Here is a 23417-nt window from a genome sequence, read left to right on the forward strand (position 1 = left end):
TCTTTGTGGGATATTTACCTATTCTCATGGAGAAATTAGATATTTTTCATCACCTTTTGAGTTTTGACAGTTTGTCATCTTTTGACAGTTTGTCATCTTTTGGCAGTTTGCCATCTCTCTGCAGTTTGTCACTTATTTGTTAGTTTTCTGGTAGTTCACCATCTTTCCGACAGTTTGTCACTTTTTCGGCATTTCTCTAGTTGTTCGTCATCTTTCTGACAGTTCGCCATCTTTTCGGCAGTTCGTCACTCTTATGGTATTTCCATCTGCGCTTCCTTCTGTCAGTTCTATCTGTGTTGCCTTCCAACAATTTCGTTTGCACTTTCTTCCGATAGTTCTGTTTGCGCTTCCTTTTATCAGTTCCATATGTGTTCCGTTCTGGCAGGTTTCATTCGTCTTTGCCCGTTCCATCAATTTCTGCAGTCTTTTCTTATTTTGCTGTTTTAAATAAGTTTCAAATTGAAGTTGCCACTTGAGTTTGAGGGAAGGTGTTAGAATATATTAAGATCAATTAGCATTCATTTGAATTATTTAGCATTTCAGAATATTTATTATATGATATTTCATTTTTTATTATTTCGATTCTTTTACCATCAATAAATACCTTTGTATATTGTGTCATTCTCACATAATTTAAATACACACATTTTTTTTACTGCACTTTCTTACCTTTCTAACACTATATATTATCTATTATAATATAAAAGAGTCTACAAGTAGTATTAAATTGAGTGAATAGTTCATAAATTTTTAAGTTTTATACATTGGTAAATCACCAAAATGCACTCGAATTATTTTGTCACTTAAAAAAAAAGTCTCTAAATTTTGTTGTTGATAAAAATGTCATCAAATTATTTAAAAATGTGACAAAAATATACATTTGTAAACTGAAACGTTCTAGTTAATAAAAAAGAATGACGTGATAAATAGAACTTTCTATGTGGGTGAGATTCAAACATTGGCAAGTGAGTTACGTCACCTTTTTTCATTAACCGAGCAGGTTTATAAACGCAGTTGAATATTTTTGACACATTTTAAAATTATTTGAGGATATCTCTGTGGTTATCAAAATTTGAAAATACTTTTATTAGTATGAAGATAATTTTATGGTTTACCTTTATATAAAATTATCAAGTCATTCATAAATTGTTTTTTTTTTTAATTTCTACACTATCTCTTAATTCAACAAGTTAAGGACTAATTTACCGTAGATTTAAGATCCATTTAAGAGTTTGTTGCTGTCCAATAAATTACAAATGTACAAGACAGAATTTAAACTTCTGATATTTATTTAAACAAATAAGTAAACTAACCTCTTAATTAATCCAAGTTAATTTCATAAATTTAATTTGTAATTACAGTGAAGTCAGGTTACTCGATAGCATACCAATTCTACCACCTTTTCATTGACACTTTGAACCCCCGATTTCAAACCAATTCTACCACCTTTTCATTGACACTTTGAACCCTCGATTTCAAACGAAAGAGTTGTGACAAAGTATTTGGAATATATAGGATAGCTGAAAGTTTGCAATTTTATATGGAGATTGGTTCATAAAAAAATAACAGCACTAGAAAAGGTGTATGCAAGAATCCCCAATATTAACGCTCACTGTCCAAGATGTTCAACAGAACCAGAATCGGCACTTCACTCGATGGTTTTTTGTTCGGAATCTATGGCAGTCTAGAACATGTCTCAATTTGCTAGTTTGATTCCAAGAGATGCTAACCTTCAAGCATGGTAGGATAGTGTCAAATGGTAGAGAAGCTGAAACACTAACCATAATTCAAGAGAAGGAAGGACGAGCTTGTCTACCTCCTTTAAAAAAATATGGCTGTCACGAAATTCCTTTATCTTTGACCAGAAACGGAAGGAGTCTGGAAAAATTTTATCCATGAAATGAAGATGGCGACACAAGTTCCGAATCCATTGCATTCCACCGCAACCACACCTTTAATTTGATTTTTTAATTGATTTAGTTTCTATTTCATTTTCTTTGAGTATTGTCATCTCTTTTTATTTAAAAAATTCTCAATTGCTAAAATATGTTGTTTATTGTATTTGATCTTTTTTATCCAATAAATTACAAGTTCTATCTTTAAAAAAAAAAAGCTATTTTAATAAGTACAAATAAATTATATTTTTATTGAATAGAATTGAAATATAAATATTAAAATAAAATAAAATAACATTGGGTGATTACTTAATTCAGTTTAATTATCGATTACTACTTCTAATGTTATTTTTTTCAATGTGAATTATTTTTGAAGTATCTTTGCTAGTAATTTTATATAAATTTTGTTCGTTCTCTTATTTTAAGTATTTTTTAACATACAATGCTTTACATTATTAATTTTATAACTCATCCACTTTACCGTCACTCTCTTGAGAAATACCAATATTTTTCAACATTTGTTATTATTATTATAACTTTAAATATTGCTTCTAGCGTCTATATATATGTAAATTATATGTTTTAAAAAATATGAATTAAATAATTTTAAACACAATTAACATTACTAAAAAAAGATTTTAGTTATAGGATTAATTTTGTTAATTATTGCAAAAATTGTTACAAAATATGAATTCAATGGTAAAGAGGATATTAATATTATTAAAAAGAGGTTTTAGTAGCATAGACCGTCTTATTAATTATTGTAAAGACCGTTACAAGAAGTAACATTTATTTTACATAAGATATATATGTTCATAATAGAATAATAATATCTATTATAATATGCTTTTATATATATATATATATGTGGTGAAATTATAAGTAATTTATCTTCACTTGAATGTAGAATTATTTCTATTTATTAGTAATATATTAAAACAGAGTTTAAAGTAGTCTTTAGATGTATTGTTCTAACTTTTTAATATTATGTCACGTTAGCTTACCTAGCTAATTCACACAATTTAAGTGCAATCTTCTATCTTTACGTTATGTCATATGATTCTTAATGTATTTTTATCTCCTCATAATAACCTATCTTTATATAATGTTATAGGACTCTTTTTTAACCTTAACTTTTTATATTCTCTTATCTTTTATTTTTATATAAGTTACACTATTGTTTCAATGCTAATGTTAATTCTTTTTAATAAGTATAAGTTTAACTAAAAACTAATTCTTTTTTTTCTTTTATACTCATCACTCATTCTTATACTTATTATATAAATCAACATTCACTTCACATATTTTCTTTACCTTTTCGTACATAATTTCATACCTCTTTCTTTTTCTCCGTCTTCCTTTCAATTCTTGCTAATTTTTTATATAACTAGAATTTGGTTGAAGACCGTAATTTTTTTATTTTTTTAATTTGCTAAACATATGTATTAGGTGATTATGCGATTGTATTTGTTAGTTTTTCTATTTCTCTATGTAATTGTATTTATGGGTTATATATTATTTTTGTCGTCTATAAATCACTTTTTTCCCTTTCAACAATTTACATTTTTAAATATCATTTATTTGTAATAATATTGTCATATTGTTGTAATTCATGAAAAATAAAATTAAAAAATTAAATATCGTTTTTAGTTATCAAAATATTAATAATATTCATACTTATATTTTATCTAATAGTTTTATTATTGTACTATAGTATTTAAATATAACTTAAAAAAATAATAAAAACTAACTATTTAAAAAATAAAAATAAAAAAATTATATAAATCAGGTGAATAAACTTCAATTGAATTTTTGTATTATTTATTATAATAATATATTAAAAGAGAGCACAAAGTAGTTTCACAATCATTCTTAGACATTTGATTTCATTCTATGTTGCTACATAAAATTTTTTTTTTCTTAGGTGGTATAATCTTCTATATTTGCATTATGCCATAGAATTCTCATGTTACTTTTATCTCATTATAATAACCCATCTTTCTATAATGTTATAAGATTCTTTTTAAACCTTAACTTTTCATATTCTTTTACTCTTTATTTTTGTGTAAGTTACACTATAACTTTTAATATTAATGTTAATTCTTTTTAATAGGTATAAGTTTAATTCATTCTCTTTTCCTTTCATACTCATCATCACTCATTCTTATATTTACTATATAAATCAACATTCAATTCACACATTTTCTTTATCTCTTCTCACATAATTTCATACCTCTTTCTCTTTCTCCCTCTCCATTCTTGCTAACTTTTTGCACAACTAGAATTTGATTGATGACCATATTTTCTTTTTAATTTGCTAAACATATGTATTAGATAATTGTGTAATGGTATTCATTAATTTTTTTTATTTCTTTGTGTAATTGTAGTAATAAGTTATATAATGTCTTTGTCGTCTATATATCACTTCTGAAGGTTGTGGTAGGCTTAGAGAAAGGGGGTTGAATACTTGAATCTATGCCTTCCTTTTAAGTTGCTTTTATTACCCTTTTAAAACTAACTTTCAATTCAGGTTCTGTTTGAACTCAGCAGCGGAAATTTATGAGACAATTTATTTTTGTCTCATGAATATCAGAAAACAGAACTCAGCAGAGAAGAGAAAAGCTAACACCAGCATGTATCCTGGTTCGGTTGCCTTGTGCTATGCAACCTACATCCAGTCTCCTCCACAACTATGGAAGAATTTCACTATAGTTAACAGTATTACATACACCAATTTCACAGGATTGACCCAATCCTTTCACTCTCAAGTTCTAACCTAACTTGACATTGGCTATGCTAACACCTAACTAATCACTCTTAGTGCTAACCCAACTAAGGAAGGAATACCTTACAGGTACAAGATACAAGACACTTAACCAACCTAAAGAAATCAGAGAATAATTCTAGGCTTTTCTCTCAAGTGTATCTCTAAGCCTTTTTCCACTCATGGCTTTTTCTTAAGCTTTCTCACAATGCCTTTTCTCTCAAGAAATTATAGAAAGATAAACTTAGAAAAGTACATTACAATCAGTAAAACATGAAGGAGATTGACTTCATCAGCAGCCTCTTTGCTATGTGTAAAATCAGATTCGCAAACCTCAGCTTGAGTTCTTTAGTATTGGCCGAATGTTTCTTTGAAAGAAAGCATTATCCAAGTAGAGGAACTTCTTTTCAGAACACAACTCTCAAACTCTGGTTTTCTCTCCTTGGTTTCTGAATGAACAGCAAACCTCTTTTATCTCCTTGCATATTGCTGGGTTCTTCTTCCAAGGTCAACACCTTGAGCCTTGAGCTTCACCAACCCACAGAATCACTTTTTCTCATTAAACCTTAGAGTAGAAACTTTGCTTCTGACTTCTTCATCTTGACCGAAAGCCATAAAGCAGTAACCATAGAGATCTTCTCATGGTCAACTTGATCTTAGCCATTGAGAAACTACTTGGTCCCCAAGTATCACTTGTGACCGTAGATGTACAGCAGAATAGGACAGAGAACAACTTTTCCTTGAATGCCATTTTTGGATAGAGCAGAGTATTGGGAAGAAGAGAAGAAGATCTGATGCATGCAAGAGGAGATGTGTTACCTTTAACCTAAGCTTGATTTGGCTTGGATTTTCTGATTAGACTTCTGTGTTTCAAGCTTAATCCTTCTCTCTCTTGCTTCTTTGATGATTTGCTTAGGGAAGAAGCTCTCTCTCTTTCTCTTTCTTACTTTTCTGAAACTCTGACCAACTCACAGAGGTGAACGTTGCACATTGAAAGAGTGAAGACTTCAATCTTACAAGAGAAGCTTTGTGGGATGGATACGGGCTTGGATTGGATTTCCATTAAGCAGCCCGTTTTGATTTCTTTGGCTTTGTTTCCTTTGGGCTTCGCTTGAATTACTAGCCCTCAGCTTTGTTGTTTTATTTTATTCCAATTTGGGCTGCTTGAATTGAATTATGGCCTGCAACACATAATAAATAATTAGTAATATGAAATTTATAATTAATCCATACTAATTATTTATTTACCAAAAATAATATTTGTCATCACTAATTAATTTAGTTAATTTCTTAACTCAACAATCTCCCCCTTGATGACAAACATGATTTAAGCAATAATCAAAAGGAAATGAATTTGAGTAAGGTTTAGAAACTCCCTTTAATTGTCATTTGCTTTTATGTTGCTCCCCCTTTCCTTTTCAATATTTGCTCCCCCTTGATTTATGCTTTTTTCTTTGTTCCTGTTTTATATTACACTTAAAGAAAGCACAATAAAGAGCTATACACATTTTTAGTGGCTAAAGGGTATCAAATAAGCAACATCACATAATCACCCCAACATCAAGCTAATGTCATCAGCAAAAGGATTTAGCATGTGAAATCAAGTTTTTTAATGCAGCAATTGGACAAAAATTCACAAAAGAAGTACTAGTAGCTACAGCATGCCAAAAGATTCCTAGTACCTAATATCCTATTGCTATTACTCCCCCTTTTGTCATCAAGGGCGGACAATAAGCATGGACAACAAAAAATAAAGTCTTGAATCCTGCAGAAAAGAGTTAGTTCACAGTGCAAATTACTGACTAAACTACCAAAGGTGCAGCAGTATCTAGAGTTATTACAGTCATCCAAAATGAAACAATTCAAAAGTAGCTAAAGAAACAGAAATTGTGAGACAAAAAGAGAGCAGCAGCAGCAGTTTCCATGAGGCAAATCCTAGGCATCAGAAACATTTCCCTCCGAAGCAGCTTCCTCTTCAACATCAGTGGCAATGTTTTCATCATTTTGAAGGTTATCAATGAAGGTCATGAGCACAGCCACCCTATCCCTTGATTTCTTCAGGAAGTTCTCATGCTTGCTAGCCAGCTTCCTTTGCTCTTTGCTCATTTCAATCAAGTGATTTGATTAGGAAACAAACTCTTGAGCGACATCCTTGACCACATTCAGCAAAGTAGATTTCTTCCCAGCGGAGATGGAAGTACCCTCAGTGGAAGGACCAGGAGAATCCTCAGCGATAAAATCATCATCTTCATCATCTAGGATAACTCTTTCATATCTAGTGGGTCCTTTGTTCTGTTTCACTGAACCACCCCTTTAGGTATGAATGTCTATTTTCATAGTTCTCATTGGTCAAGTCAACACCAAAATACTCAAATATGCAAGTTAGAAACATGCCATAAGGAAGTGCTTTGTCCTTTTCACTCCTAACAGAATCAAACATATATCTAACCATCAAGTATGCAAATGAAATTTCAGTTTTGGTGAGAAGGGCATATAAAACAAGAGTATCAGTGTAGGAAATCCTTTGATATGAGCCGCTTTGAGGCAGAATAATGTGGTTGACCATTCGGTGCAATTGAGCACGCTCATATCTTAGGGCTTTGTGAGTGGGTGTAATGCCATCAATTAAAGAAACATGTTCACAGATGTGTGCCAATGCATCATGATAAGAAATTCCAACACCTTCATCCCACTTAACCGAAGTGTAAGCACAAGGCCCAACATCAGTATACTTCAAAGCATCACTGATAGTTTCATTATTTAAAACTATGTCTCGACCCTTTACATATGAGTGAGCAGTGCCTTCATGATAAGTCATGTTTGCATAAAATTCTTTGACCAACAAGGGATAAACAGGCTTTTTGATGTCAAAAAGGTGATTCCAGTCCAGAAAAATCAAGTTATCAACAAATGGAAAATCTTTTCTTTTCAAAGATGGAAAATCAGCGAGAAAAGAAGGACATAGGGTACGATACTGGATAACCCCCTCATAAAAATCATTGTTCATGGCAGATTTGAATCTATAAGGATTATAGTTCGAATGAGAAGTCAAAAAGTGAGCTTTGTGATCAAAAGGGCCAATGTCTGGTTCTTTAACTGACTTAAGAGGAACTCGAGTTTTACCTCTTTGAGAACGTGATGGAACAGACCTAGACTTTGGTTGTGTGGACTCAGGTAGAGGTTCAGGTGTGGCTGGTCGCTTCCCCTTTGATGAACTCAGTTTCGATGACCCCGGCTTGGATGGAGGTTCTTTCGTCTGTGGTGTCTTCTTGGCGGAAGGAGTAACCCTAGAAGGATTTTTGGTTCTTGCCATGGGATCACACCGAGGAGGAGAGGTAGGAGGAGAAGGAGATGGAGTGAAGGTTCGGTCGTGAGAGCGGGTTGAGGGCTTTGTGAGAGACTTGAAGATTTTTTCATGAGGAGGCCTTTTAGCAAAGGTTTTCTTCCTCATTTAGTGATATTTAGGCTTTTGAGGGAAGAGGAGCAGAAAAGAGAGTGGGAAGAAACTGAAGAGTTTGAGGAGAAGTTATGGAGGGAAGAGAGGGAGTGTTGGTAACCGTACCCAAAAGTAGATTTCCAAAACCATGCAACTGCATCACCATTTGAAAAGACTTGAAAAGACATGACCTCATAAAAGAAAGATTTTATTTGATTTTAAAATAAAACTGGAAATTAATTTTAATTTTTGAAATACAACCAAAAAAAAATAAATCAAACTGAAAATCCTTTTGGATAAAAATTAAAATCCTTTCAAAAGATATTTTAATCACACAGCCCAAAAAAAATGATAACCATAACAAAAATTGTGACATTCATATATGGACCCAGGGATAGTTGGATTTAATGGAAACACATTGGACCACTCTAGTTCTGGTTTTTGAGGTTGGCCCAAATCATTTTGCACTTGAAATAAGCCCAGATCACATTGATTAAGGGGGAACGCTCTTCTTCTGCCCAGAATTGTCTCATACCTGTTCATGAGACAAAAAGCTCCAGCAAACACATCAGCATTTTTCAAATAAAGAATCATAACTCAAAATTCCTAGACAAGTCCTAAGCATGCAGAATCTGTCCTCAGCTAATGATTTTGTGAAAATATCTGCTAATTATTCTTCTGATTTAACAAATTGAATATTAATATCCCCCTTTTGGACATGTTCTCTTATTGAGTGAAATTTTACTTCAATATGCTTAGTCCTAGAGTGCAAAACTGGATTTTTAGAAATATTAATGGCACTCATATTATCACACATCAAGGGAATATTTTCAGCATTTAATTTGTAATCAACAAGCTGTGTTTTTAACCATAAAAGCTGAGAACAACAAGAAGAAGCAGCAATATACTCAGCCACTGTTGGTTGCTTTTTACTTGACCAAACATTCAATGACTTTTCAAGGAAGCAACATAGGCCTGAAGTACTCCTTCTATCAACTCTATCACCAGCAAAATCTGCATCACAATAACCAATTATAGAAGAATCATCAATCTTAGGATACCAAAGACCAAAATTGGATGTGCCATGAATATATCTAATGATCCTTTTAACTGCAGAAAGATGTGACTCTTTAGGTTTGGATTGGAACCTAGAACACAATCCAACACTTTGCACAATATCAGGCCTAGAGGAAGTTAAGTACATAAGAGAACCAATCATTCCTCTATACCTAGTCTCATCAACATATTTCTCAGTTTCTCCCTTATCTAATTTAGAACTAGGATGCATGGGAGTTCCCATGGGTTTGGCATTTTCCATACCAAATTTCTTAACTAATTCCTTGGCATACTTTTCTTGATGAATGAAAATATCTTTTCCAGTTTGTTTAATTTGCAGCCCAAGGAAGAAATTAAGTTCACCCATCATACTCATGTCAAATTCACTTGTCATGAGTTTTCCAAATTCAGAACAAAGGGATTCATTGGCTGATCCAAAAATAATGTCATCAACATATATTTGGACTAGAATAAAAGAAACATTAGAGTTCTTGATAAATAGAGTTGTGTCAGTGGTGCCTCTTTGAAAACCATTTTTCAAAAGAAAAGAGCTAACTCTCTCATACCAAGCTCTAGGAGCTTGTCTTAAACCATAGAGAACTTAAGATAATTTGAAAACATGATCAAAATGCTCTTTATTTTCAAAACCAAGAGGCTGCTCCACATACACTTCTCTATCTATCACTCCATTCAAAAATGCACATTTCACATCCAGTTGATATGATTTAAAACCACAATGTGCAGCATAAGCTAAGAGAAGTCTTATGGCTTTCATTCGGACAACAGGGGCAAAGGATTCATCAAAGTCTATTCCTTCTTCTTGGTCATATCCTTGTGCCACTAGCCTTGCCTTGTTTCTTGCAATGCTACCATCTTCTCCCAACTTGTTCCGAAAAATCCACTTGGTGCCGGTCACTTTCTTTCCACTCAGCCTTGGAACCAAAGTCCATACTTGGTTCTTTTCAAACTCAAGAAGCTCATCCTCCATAGCTTTAACCCAAGAAGGGTCACTAAGGGCTTTCTTGACATTTTGAGGCTCTATTTGTGAAAGAAGGGCAATGTTTGATCCTTCATTTGCCTTTCTAGTGGAAGACCTTGTTTGCACTCCATGAGAAACGTCCCCAATGACAAATTCCTCGGGATAGTTCTTCAAGAACCTCAATTCACAAGGTCTGGTGGACTTGGAGGCAGATTCAGTCACCAAAGGATTCTGGGTGTTGCTGGCTTCAAGGTTTCCTTCAGATTCATGAGACAAAATAGAATTATCTCTCAAATTTTCAATAGTTGCAGTTTCTGGTTCAGTTTGACCAGAATGTCCTTTCTCTTGATTTTGCACAGTTTCAACTTCCTTTTGAGCTTGATTTCCTACATCACAATCTTCTAAAATGCTTTGTACCAAGTTAGTATCACAGAATATAACATGTATAGACTCCTCAATAATTCTAGCATCTTGATGATAAACCCTATATGCTTTACTAGTTGTGGAATATCCTACAAACAAACACTCATAAGCCTTTGGATCAAATTTTCTCAAATTTTCTTCGTTATTTAAAACAAAACATTTGCATCCAAAGATGTGTAAGTAGTCTAAGTTTGGTGGGTAGCCTTTCCAAAGTTCATAAGGGGTTTTCTTCAAAAATTTTCTTATGATTGTTCTATTTAAAATGTGGCAAGCTGTGTTGACCGCTTCAGCCCAAAGGAATTTTGGAACATTACTCTCACAAAGCATAGCTCTTGTCATCTCTTGTATGCTTCTATTTCTTCTTTCCATAACACCATTTTGTTGTGGTGTTCTTGGACAAGAGAAGTTGTAAGATATTCCAAATTCCTCACAAAAAGATTCAAACAAATTATTTTCAAATTCAGTTCCATGATCACTTCTTATAGAAGAGATTTTCAAATCCTTTTCATTTTGAATTTTCTTGCAAAAAGGTTCAAAAACCGAAAAGGCTTCATTCTTGTGTGCAAGAAATAAAACCCAACCAAACCTAGTATATTCATCCACAATCACTAAACCATAATGTTTACCACCTAGGCTTTGAGTTCTTGTTGGACCAAATAAATCAATGTGTAACAACTCAAGTGGTCTTTTAGTAGAGATGTCTTCCTTTGGTTTAAAAGAACTTTTTGTTTGTTTTCCCATTTGGCAAGCATCACAAGTGATGTCTTTGTCAAACTTTATCAAAGGAAGGCCTCTTACTAATTCTTTCTTTACAAGTTTGTTTATTTGAAACATACTTGCATGGCCCAATCTCTTGTGCCATAACTACTTTTCAGATTCTTTAGAGTGAAGACAAACTACATTTTGATCCTTTAGTTCATCAAGAGTAAGTCCATACATATTATTGAAATGCTTGGCAACAAATATCACTTCATTTGTCTTTTCATTAACAACACATCATTCAAGCCTTTTGAAAACAACTAAATATCCTAAATCACACAGCTGACTTATACTCAAAAGATTGTGCTTTAAACCACATACCAAAAGTACATCATCAATGAAAGTAGATTGCTCATTACCTACTTTTCCAACAGCAATGATTTTACCTTTATCATCATCTCCAAAGGTCACAAAACCTCCATCATACTTATTTAGTTTGATGAAGTAGGTTGACCTTCCAGTCATGTGCCTTGAACATCCACTATCCATGTACCACATGTCCTTTTTGTTCTTGGATGCTAGGCAAATCTGCATGATGAGTTTCAAGTAGCCTTAGGTATCCAAATTAATTTGGATCCTTTGAAGTTAATCCATCTTGGTTGCCCAAGTGCATTGAAATCACAAACAACATCATACATTTTGTTTCCTACAACTCTCTTTTCAATGAAGCATTGTGCATATGAGTGACCAAATTTCTTGCAATTGACACAATGATTTTCTGATGTGTGTCACTGAAATTGAGGTGAGTTATAATGCTTGAAATGATTAAAGTGTTGAAATTTTTTGGTTTTTGGAGGAGATGCATTTCTTTTGACAAACTGATTTTTATTGAAGTTATTCCTCTTTACAAAAGCATTTTCACCAGAATTTTTTTGAACATTTTTACCTTTCGAAAACGAGGTTTTGTTGTAAAATGGTGGTTTCTTGAAAGCAGCCTCATTTTTCGAAATGTAACCCAAACCAGGCCAGTTTGAACTCGGATTAGTTCTTGGTGAAGGCTCAGTTTTACTCGTGTACATTTCATCATATTTTTCTTCAAAAATTGAAGCATATCCAATATCTGATTTGTTTGGTATGGATTTGGTATTTGATGAAGAAGCCACAAATTTTATAGAGGAAGTGTTGGAAACTGCATCTTCCTTGGCTATGTAGCCTAAACCAGATTTTTCAAACAATGGTCTTTGATTTGCAAGTAATTTGTCCAAGTTACTAGAACCTTGAGCAAATTTTGCTAAGTCACCATTCAACCTTTTAATCATGTCATTTAATCTTTCATTTTTAGCAATTAACTCATGAGAAGGATCCACAATGTGCTTTCCTTTTAATTTTTCAAGTTCAGATTTTAGAAATCTATTTTCTTCAATGATGTCCAAAGCACATTCAGTTTCCTTTACTTTTTCTTTTAAAAAATCATTTTCAGCTCTTAACACATCTCTTTCTGATCTGCATTCATTGTATTTGTCAAGCAGTTTTGAGGTGTTTAAAGTGAGATCATCAATAATAGCATGTAAGTCCTCAATGGTCAAATCATAGTAATTTACCTCATCAAGATTGTTGTTTCCAGCCATGAAACAGTCTTTGTCATCTCCTTCAGATTCTTCTTCTTCATTTGAGTCGTTCTCAAGATCCTCCCAAGCTGCCATGAGTACTCTCTTCCTTTCCTTCTTTCCTTTGTCATCCTTTTTGAGCTTTGGACAGTTTAGCTTGAAATGTCCAGCTTCCTTGCAGTGATGACACGTCACCTTGCTCAAGTCGATCTTGTGCTCCTTTGAACTTGAACCCTTGTATTTGCCCTTGTTCTTCATCATCCTTTTAAATCTCTTAGCAAAAAACAAAAGCTCGTCATCTGAAATATCATCACTAAACTCACTCTCTTTTGGTTCTATTTGTGACTTGAGGGATATTCCCTTTTTCTTTGAGTCTGTGTTTGTGTGTGTGGCTTCATAGGCAAGGAGTTTTCTTCTCAGCTCATCATAGGTTATGGGACTTATGTTGTTACTCTCGGTTAGGACAGTGGCAGTGTTTTCCCATTCTTTTGTGAGGCTTCTAAGGAGTTTTCTCACCAAGGTTTGTTCTGCATAGTTTGTACCCATAGCATCAAGGTTGTTGATTATGATTGAGAATCTCTCAAATGCTTCATCAATGCTTTCTCCATCCTTCATGCTAAACATCTCGTACTCTTTTCACAGCATATCAATCCTCGTTTCTTTTGACTTGTTTAGTGCCTTCGTGTGTAACTTGGAGTTTTTCCCAGATTTCTTTGGCTGTCTTGCATCTAGACACCTTCTGGTACTCTTCAAAGCTGATAGCACAGTGAAGAAGGTTGATTACTTTAGCATTCAGCTCTATCTTCTTCTTATCATCTTCATTCCATTCAGCTTCTTCTTTTGGAGTCACCACTCCATCAGCACTTGTTTTTGTTGGGATCTTGGGACCGCTCACAACAATCTTCCATATGTTGTAGTCAATGGATTGGATGAAAATCCTTATCCTTTCTTTCCAGTAGGAGTAGTTCTTCCCGTTGAAGAAAGCTGGCCGGTTGTTTGACTTGCCTTCAGTGAGGGTGTAGGCAACTGTGGTTGTGCCCAAGTTGTTCGCCATTGGATCTTTGCTCCAAGCGGTTAAGCTTGATTCTTGAGACCTTAGCTCCTGATACCAATTGAAGGTTGTGGTAGGCTTAGAGAAGGGGGGTTGAATCTATGCCTTCCTTTTAAGTTCCTGTTATTACCCTATTAAAACTAACTTTCAATTCAGGTTCTGTTTGAACTCAGCAGCGGAAATTTATGAGACAATTTATTTTTGTCTCATGAATATAAAAAAACAGAACTCAACAGAGAAGAGAAAAGCTAACACCAGCATGTATCCTGGTTCGGTTGCCTTGTGCTATGCAACCTACATCCAGTCTCCTCCATAACTATGGAAGAATTTCACTATAGTTAACAGTATTACATACACCAATTTCACAGGATTGACCCAATCCTTTCACTCTCAAGTTCTAACCTAACTTGACATTGGCTATGCTAATACCTAACTAATCACTCTTAGTGCTAACCCAACTAAGGAAGGGATACCTTACAGGTACAAGATACAAGACACTTAACCAACCTAAAGAAATCAGAGAATAACTCTAGGCTTTTCTCTCAAGTGTATCTCTAAGCCTTTTTCCACTCATGGCTTTTTCTTAAGCTTTCTCACAATGCCTTTTCTCTCAAGAAATTACAGAAAGATAAACTTAGAAAAGTACATTATAATCAGTAAAACATGAAGGAGATTGACTTCATCAGCAACCTCTTTGCTATGTGCAAAACCAGATTCGCAAACCTCAGCTTGAGTTCTTCAGTATTGGCCAAATGCTTCTTTGAAAGAAAGCATTATCCAAGTAGAGGAACTTCTTTTCAGAACACAACTCTCAAACTCTGGTTTTCTCTCCTTGGTTTCTGAATGAACAGCAAACCTCTTTTATCTCCTTGCATATTGCTGGGTTCTTCTTCCAAGGTCAACACCTTGAGCCTTGAGCTTCACCAACCCACAGAATCACTTTTTCTCATTAAACCTTAGAGTAGAAACTTTGTTTCTGACTTCTTCATCTTGACCGAAAGCCATAAAGTAGTAACCATAGAGATCTTCTCATGGTCAACTTGATCTTAGCCATTGAGAAACTACTTGGTCCCCAAGTATCACTTGTGACCGTAGATGTACAGCAGAATAGGGCAGAGAACAACTTTCCCTTGAATGCCATTTTCGGATAGAGCAGAGTGTTGGGAAGAAGAGAAGAAGATCTGATGCATGCAAGAGGAGATGTGTTACCTTTAACCTAAGCTTGATTTGGCTTGGATTTTCTGATTAGACTTCTGTGTTTCAAGCTTAATCCTTCTCTCTCTTGCTTCTTTGATGATTTGCTTAGGGAAGAAGCTCTCTCTCTTTCTCTTTCTTACTTTTCTGAAACTCTGACCAACTCACAGAGGTGAACGTTGCACATTGAAAGAGTGAAGACTTCAATCTTACAAGAGAAGCTTTGTGGGATGGATACAGGCTTGGATTGGATTTTCATTAAGCAGCCCGTTTTGATTTCTTTGGCTTTGTTTCCTTTGAGCTTCGCTTGAATTATTAGCCCTCAGCTTTGTTGTTTTATTTTATTCCAATTTGGGCTGCTTGAATTGAATTATGGCCTGCAACACATAATAAATAATTAGTAATATGAAATTTATAATTAATCCATACTAATTATTTATTTACCAAAAATAATGTTTGTCATCACTAATTAATTTAGTTAATTTCTTAACTCAACAACTTCTTTTTTCTTTCAATAATTTATATTTTTTTAATATTATTTAGTTGTAATAGTATTGTTGAAAATACATGTTGTCATGATTCATGAAAAATAAAACAATAAAGCTCCACCTCCATATAAAAAACCTATCCAAGTCATCCAAGCAATTTTTCTTTAACGCGCCTCCCCCTTCCCCCAAAGTTACGTGAAATATACATGCGCCTCCCTCTCCCTCCTATCAATGTAACAGATTTACATAAACTTCTTCTTCAACGTAAACATTCTTCTTCTTCTTCTTCTTCTTCTTCTTCTTCTTCTTTTCTTCAACGTTAATGATTTGCATTGTAATTTTCGGATCTGCAATCTCTGCTGCTCGTCGTTCTTCTTCTTTTTTCTTCTCTTCTACTCGTTATTCTTCTCTGCTGCTCGTCCTTCTTCTTCCTATTGTTCTTCTCCGATTTTGTGAATTTATCTTCTTCATTTTCAGATTTCAATATTGTATCAAAACAATGAATGATTCAACTTCAAATCAGTTGAATGAGAGCGTTTTGGATTATTCTTTTGGAACGAATCAAGTGGACGAGGTTTGAATTTTTTTTTAATCGAATTGAATGGAATGCAATTGTTAAATTGAATTGAATTGAATGTATGCATGTGTTCTGAATTGAATTGAATTGAATTGAATTGATAATCTCTCAATTATAGACACAGGTATTTTGAATTTATATAATGGACAATGTTTCGTTCATTTAGTATTATACAATTGTTTCACCATAATAACGTGTTCGGTTCATTCTGCAGAAAGCTGTTTGAATTTGATTTTATATAATGGATAATGTTCCATTCATTTAGTACTATACAATTATTTCACCTTAATAACGTGTTCGGTTCATTATGCAGAAAGCTGTTTGAATTTGATTTTATTTAATAGATAATGTTCCATTCATTTAGTACTATACAATTGTTTCACCATAATGACGTGTTCGATTCATTATGCAGAAAACTGTTTGAATTTGATTTTATATAATGGATAATGTTCCATTCATTTAGTACTATATAATTGTTTCACCTAATGACGTGTTCGGTTCATTATGCAGAAAGCTATTTGAATTTGATTTTATATAATATTCCATTCATTTAGTACTATACGATTGTTTCACTATAATAACATGTTCGGTTCATTTTGCAGACCAGGTGTGTTGTGGATAAACAATTTGTCCTAAAAGTCGGGATGATTTTCAAGACACTAGAAGAAGCCGAAAAGTTCTACAAAAATTATTCCAAAGAGTTCAGAAGTTTCTGAAACTGAATACTGATAGAAACATTTTTTTTAAAATTATCTCTCTACTATATTGATATATGCACTTTTTCAGTTCACTCTGTGTATTAATTTTGGTTCATTTATTTTTTTGGGGCTCTTAATGTTTGATAAATATCCTGATTCTATTCACTGTCAACCTGGAACAAAACAGCAGGCAGACAGTTCCAACATATATATATATATATATATATAAACATCTCAGACCAACAGGACAAAGACTAATCCATCTTGAATCAGATATATACATTAACATTAAATTTCCAATAACATTTACATTAATATTCACATATATACATTGTTTGATTTTTTAAACAAGTTAAACAAAATAGTGTGAATTACAACCAGTCAAACAAAGTATATCCTATTTATTATCTATATCCCCAGATGTGAATTTACAATAAGGACTGGAGAGGATAGCAGATGACTTTGGGAGTCTTATTTCTTCAAATGCACGAATCACTTAGTCTCTGATTTTGTTCAGTTTGTGCAACAGAATATTTGGAAAATATTCGAGCCTGAAGCAAAAAAAATTTGGTCAATACTTCACTCAATACACCGACAAGCACAATCATGCATATTTTAATCAAGTGAATCAAGATGGCCAACCCAACTGAACCGAACACCATTCATGTGTTGAATAAAACGTGATAAACATTCAATCATCAAGAAAAACTTTTCTGCATGCAAAAGAACTCAGCTGAACATATAACAATCAGGTGAATCAAATGACAAACACCAGTGAATTGAACACCAATCATGTGCTGAATAGAACGTGATAAACATTCAATCATCAAGTAAATCATTTCTGCATGCAAAAGGACTTAACTAAACACACTAGTAATCAAATGAATTAAAATAACAAACTCCACTGAACTGAATTTCATTGATGTTCTGAATAAAACTTGATAAACATTCAATCAGCAAGAAAAATATTTCTGCATGCAAAAAAATTCAACTGAACGCACTAACAATCAGGTGAATCAAATGACAAACACTTGTGAATTGAACACCAATCATGTGCTGAATAAAATGTAATAAACATTCAATTATCAAGTAAATCATTTCTTCATGTAAAAGGACTCAACTAAACACACTAACAATCAAATGAATGAAAATGAGCCACTCCAGTGAACAGAAAGAAAATAAGAACACGTTTCCATTCATATGCACTAGTTACGCAATGGAATCAAATTAAGTCAATCTACTAAACGAAGTAGCTCAATTCAGTAAACCTAAAATGCAACTAAGAAAAATGCGACATTGCAAGATTTTAAATGAAAGTAGTTTTTATCATACCTTTCGCAGTCTCTATTCTTGTTTTCGTTCGTGTTTTTTTCTTCCTTTCGAAATCTTCTCGCAATTCTTCTCCAGTAACGATTTCCGCAGAGAATACAAGTGAAGTTCGAGAGATTTTGAGAGAGATTCGAACTTCTCTAGTAGCGGTTTCAATGTTGAAGAAGGAACGTTGTTTCATATTCAAGGCGCGAATAAAGATGTTAACGTTTCGTGCGTTTGGGCGCATGGAGTCATGTTTCATTTAATGAGATTGGATGTTTTTGGTATGGCGTCAACTTGGATGGACTTAGATGAAAAATTATATAGATATGTAGCATGAATTAGAAATTTGAATGTCATTTTTAATTATCAAAACATTAATAATATTCATACTTGTATTTTATCTAATAATTTCATCACTATTAAATAATATTTAAATATAATCTAAAAAAAATAAAAAAAATAAAAGTAACTATTCAAAAAATAAAAATAAAAATAATTATATAAAATCAGATAAATAAACTTTAATTGAATATTTTTATTACTTACAGTCTAATTTATATATAATTTTATTTTTTATTGTTATTAAATTTTGAATTATTTTTTTATTTTAATTTATCATTTATTATCCACCATTATAAAATTTAAATTAATTTTGACATGCTATTAAAAAAAATTTTAAAATTTTTAAACAATTAAATTTAATTTATATTATTATTCAATTGAATTACAAAATAATAGTTAAGCACAATTATTAGCAATATTAAAACGGTATATTTTTTATATCTTTTTTGTTGAATAATAATATTATTAAATTATATATAAATTATCAAATTAAATAAATACATTACACAATAATTCTTTACAAATTAACTTTTAAATTTAATATTAGTTTACATATTATCTAATATATCTCTAAACAATATATATAAAATTTTAAATTTATATTATATAATATAATTAATTTAACTCTTCTAACTGATCTTAATCTAGTTGTATTAATTTTTATAAAATATAAATAAATAGATAGACAGATTCTCATTTGACCAAAAATAAAAAGAAAACTACTAATAAGTTATATGAAGTCCCGGATTTAAGCTTCACTCCTAATTTTGAAAATAAATAAATAAAAGTGAAACTGGAAAATCAAAACTGGCTGCATTTTGATGAAAGGAAAATGCTCTTAGCCCTATAGCATTAAAAATATAAGATCTACTCACTATCTTGCCCCTAACAATGATATGGTAACCTCATTTGCTGAAACTCCATCATCTCTTCCCATAGATTCTTCCTGGTGTGAGTAAAATGCCGGCAGCCTCGGATTGGGCAATGGTTTATCATCTTCCAGCATACGAACTACAGATGACATGTTAGGTCTATCTTCGGGTCTCCCTTGAACACATAACAGCCCTATGTGTATGCATCTCAATGCTTCAACTTCAATCACCGAATCGCGCACTGATTCATCCACCAGTTCCAAGGGCCTCTCCTCATTCCAGAGCTCCCATGCCTTTAAAGATGTCAAAATTATATTGGCTGAATTTCGGTTTATGTGAACTACTGTCAAGTTTGAAACTTTATCCTTATTATTTGGTATTACTTACATGTCCAAGAAGGTTAAGACTCTGGTGAGGGACACAGAACTCTCTGTTCTTCTTCCCACTTACTATCTCAAGCACAATTACACCAAAAGCGAACACATCAGATTTCATTGAGAAGGATCCACGCACGGCATACTCAGGAGAAATATAGCCACTGCATTGCATTCAGTGCATCACATAAGAATTCCGGAGGAAAAAATGTTGCAACTTGAACTAGTAAACAATATTTTAGCCTACTAACTAAGTTCCCATCACTCTTTTTGTTCTGGCCTCAGTTTGATCTCCGGCAAATGCCCTAGCAAGACCAAAGTCTGATATTTTCGCGTTCATGTCTTTATCAAGAAGTATATTGCTAGTTTTTAGATCTCTATGAATCACTCTTAGCCTAGAATCTTGATGTAAATAAACTAGGCCTCGGGCTGTTCCGCTAATAATTTGAAAGCGCTTTGCCCAATCTAATAATTTTCTTCTAGAATCATCTGCCATGTTGACAATATTTGAAGTTAACATGACATCTAATCGACGATAAATATGAAAGAGAACGATAATTCAAGATGGTTTAAGGAATGAACCAAAAATAAAGGTGTCCAAACTCCTATTGGGCACGAGCTCATAAATCAAGAGTTTTTCTTTTCGTTGAATGCAACAGCCAAGAAGCTTTACAAGGTTGCGATGCTGAAGTTTTGCAATTAACTGAACTTCATTTTTAAACTCATCCAGTCCTTGTTCAGAGTCAATGGAAAGCCTCTTCACAGCAATCTCTGTCCCATTTTCAAGTGCACCCTGATAACAACGGTCAGGACAACACAATATGTGGAGAATAATAACCGCCAAAATATTCATATCAATTACCTTGTATACAGATCCAAATCCACCCTCTCCCAATTTGTTTTCACTAGAGAAGTAATTAGTGGCATAAACTATGGTTGATAAATCAAACATTGGAAGATCCATGTCATCCTTTTCCCTTTCGTGAGCCCGTTGCTTCCACCAAAATATTTCTATAGAAATGGGAATGATTAGCAAATAGCTATTTATCATAATGTCAAGAAATTCATGTTGATTTATTAATCACCTGCGGAGTAGAATAAGCGCACTGGCTTGATTTGTTAACTTTGAAAAAAGAATAAAAATTCTTCAAGCAAAAGATTTCAAGACTAATGGGACTGCAAAATTATAGTTCTTCCAAATATCACTGCAAAATAGAAGTAGTCACATGTTAATATCATGAACTCACCAGGTTCCTCGAGTTTCTTTCTCCATAGACATAGAACCAGTCCAAACATCATGCTCATAAAGAACAACATGGAGCCAACAATCATGCCTACAAGCTTTTTCTTGTTTGACTCATCACCTGAGGTAACAAGGCTCAAGAACATTGTTCATTAATTCTTTCATTACATTGATGTATTGCGAAAATATAATGTAGTAAATCATAAATCAATAAGAACTTAAGACGACAAAATGAACTAAATGAAAAAATAAAAATAAAAAAAATCCTTAAAGGGGTACCTAGCTCTGACATAGGTAGTCGAATATAAAGATCTTGTCCTCCTTGTCTCATATCAATCAAATCATGAAACCAAAGTATGCAACCACTTCCTCCGCCACGAACATCCAAATTGGAATATGCCGTACAAGAACAATTTTTCCTACACAAGTCCTCACATTCCTGCAGGTTCATGGTCATGTTATGCCAAGAGGTAGATGTGTCAGGCAACACCACACCTGAGTGCTTCTTGAAACCATCTTTGCTGCAACTTAATGGAGTGATCCTAACACAACCATCGGACCAATACATGTCCTTCCACTTTCTTGAGTATTTTGGAACAAATCCTTCTAGGCATGTGCAGATTGGAGCCGGAGTGACTCTACAAACAGAATTTGCGCCACAGTGCGCATACTTGTCACATTCACCTTCTGGTAAAGAAAGAAGTGTCTCCCAGCTACTGGTTTGTCTTGACCAATGCAGAAGCTGCACACCACCCCAAGGGGTCACCACACTTCTAATAACACTATATGCATGTAAAGGTTGGAGTTTACAAATTAGCTCCTTATCAATGAAATCATAATCAGTTGGCAGTAATTTACTATAGCGCAAATAAATGGTAGCTCCTGAAAACATAAGTCCATTCCAGGGTCCTACTCTGACCATTATAACCGTTCCATTCGTTAGAACAGCTTGTGGATACCCTCTGGGGTCTATTCTGAATTTGAAGTCTCCATGGCCGGGATCATCAGCACTTTTCGAAGATGTTAAAGTTCTCTCTCGCCCTGTCACTGGATCCCAACCTATCTTTGATCCTGGCAAGAGTGTATCACCAAGAAAATCAAAACTCTGCCACAAGAAGTGCTCCCCACTATGGCCATCTTTGACAACAAGATTTCCTGAGACCAGGAGCTGTGCAACCGGATTCTCCGCTTTGCTTGACATGGTGGAAGACCACACAGTGCTGCTGCTGGTGCCATTAACAAGGAGAACAAGTCCTTGATGGGTTACTTTTAAAACTCCAGAGGTATCATTGAGTGCAGTTTCTCTGTTGGCAACCCACACAACTGTTAAAGGGGACATATTATGGTACCAGATACCTACGTATCGGCCCTTTGAGTTTCCAGGACTGAAGAAACCAAGTTCAAAGATTCCTTCATGTGAAATCAATGTCTCTCCATCGCTGAGGGATTGAAAAACGGTTATATTGTCAAGTGAGGTGGAGGTTCTTAATATAAGTGAGAATAGAAAGGACCAAGACCACAGCATCTTCAACTTTTCCATTTTTTTTTTAATGATGAACAACTTGTTTTCACTAAAATACAAGAAAAAATAGTAAAGAACTGATTTTAGTGGGTTAGTGTTTAAGCATAAAAACATGTTTTATAGAAAAATGGGTGTTTGCAACAGAAAAGAACTAACATAAAATCTTGTTTAAGTCTGAGTAATAATAAAAAATGTTGTGGAATAAAACAAAAGTAGGCAAAATGTGTGATGGTAAGGAAGGCGGAAAGAAAGTTGGTAAAAACTATAAAAAGAAATGAAAAGGCAAATTTTTCCGCTAAAGAGCTTTCACCGTACAAAGAAAATATTTAATAATTCTATCTTGCATCATACCCAAGAAGAAGCACAGAAAGATACAAACCAAGTTTGGGACGGCAATGGAGAATTTGTCTTCTTTGGATTGCATTCTTGACGTATCAAGACAACGTGTCAATGCCCTGTTAAAGTTGAACACGCCCTGATAGGTAGGTAGATAGATAAATACAAACTAAGAAAGACGTGTCAATCTACTAGTTTGAAGCATGATGGAAGTATGGAACTGTACTATAAAGTATAAAATGATGAAGTGGAAACTAAAACAAACTTCTTGACAAATCACTATTTAGAGCATCTCCTGTGGATTAATTTTGAATATTATTTTTGACTTCTACCGTAATTAAAATGATATAGAATTAAAATATCAGAGTCTCTTATACATTCAAGGTTTTTTAGTTTATAAGTCTTATAAGTTGGACTAAGTCTAATAAAAATTATTCTCATCCACTCGAATGTGATAACACGCACGTCAATCAACTATAAAAAAAGATACTTTTTCTTTTTCCTCAATCAAAATTACAACCGTCGAGATTCAAACCACGTTTAAAAT

General features: G+C 33.5%; 1 protein-coding gene across 2 annotated transcripts; it reads right to left on the reverse strand.

The window, feature by feature from the left end:
- Positions 1 to 19157: 19157 nt before the first annotated feature.
- LOC107611879 (G-type lectin S-receptor-like serine/threonine-protein kinase SD1-1) lies at positions 19158 to 22804 on the reverse strand. Of its 2 annotated transcripts, XM_016313760.3 has the most exons (7): positions 21292 to 22804; positions 21017 to 21133; positions 20632 to 20780; positions 20352 to 20562; positions 20021 to 20258; positions 19783 to 19933; positions 19158 to 19688 (listed from the first exon to the last, which is right to left on the reverse strand). In XM_016313760.3, exons 1-7 carry the CDS (start codon positions 22646 to 22648, stop codon positions 19398 to 19400), a joined length of 2514 nt encoding a protein of 837 aa, XP_016169246.2. In that variant the 5' UTR covers positions 22649 to 22804; the 3' UTR covers positions 19158 to 19397. The 2 variants fall into 2 exon arrangements, with proteins under 2 accessions (XP_016169246.2, XP_088352216.1); XM_088496090.1 differs by lacking the exons at positions 21017 to 21133; positions 21292 to 22804 and adding an exon at positions 20855 to 20972.
- Between the last annotated feature and the right edge of the window lie 613 nt (positions 22805 to 23417).

This window comes from Arachis ipaensis, chromosome B8 (genome assembly GCF_059453495.1).
Source record: "Arachis ipaensis isolate K30076 ecotype BB chromosome B8, ASM5945349v1, whole genome shotgun sequence".
NCBI lineage: Eukaryota > Viridiplantae > Streptophyta > Magnoliopsida > Fabales > Fabaceae > Arachis > Arachis ipaensis.

Excerpts from the sequence above, each read along its gene's own strand:
- LOC107611879 (XM_016313760.3), bottom strand. The coding sequence starts at position 22,648 with ATGTTTTTATGCTTAAACACTAACCCACTAAAATCAGTTCTTTACTAT. Across the intron at positions 21,134-21,291 it reads ACTACCTATGTCAGAGCTAG|GTGATGAGTCAAACAAGAAA; the intron begins GTACCCCTTTAA and ends TTGTTACCTCAG. Across the intron at positions 20,259-20,351 it reads TTTGGACACCTTTATTTTTG|ATGATTCTAGAAGAAAATTA; the intron begins GTTCATTCCTTA and ends TCAACATGGCAG.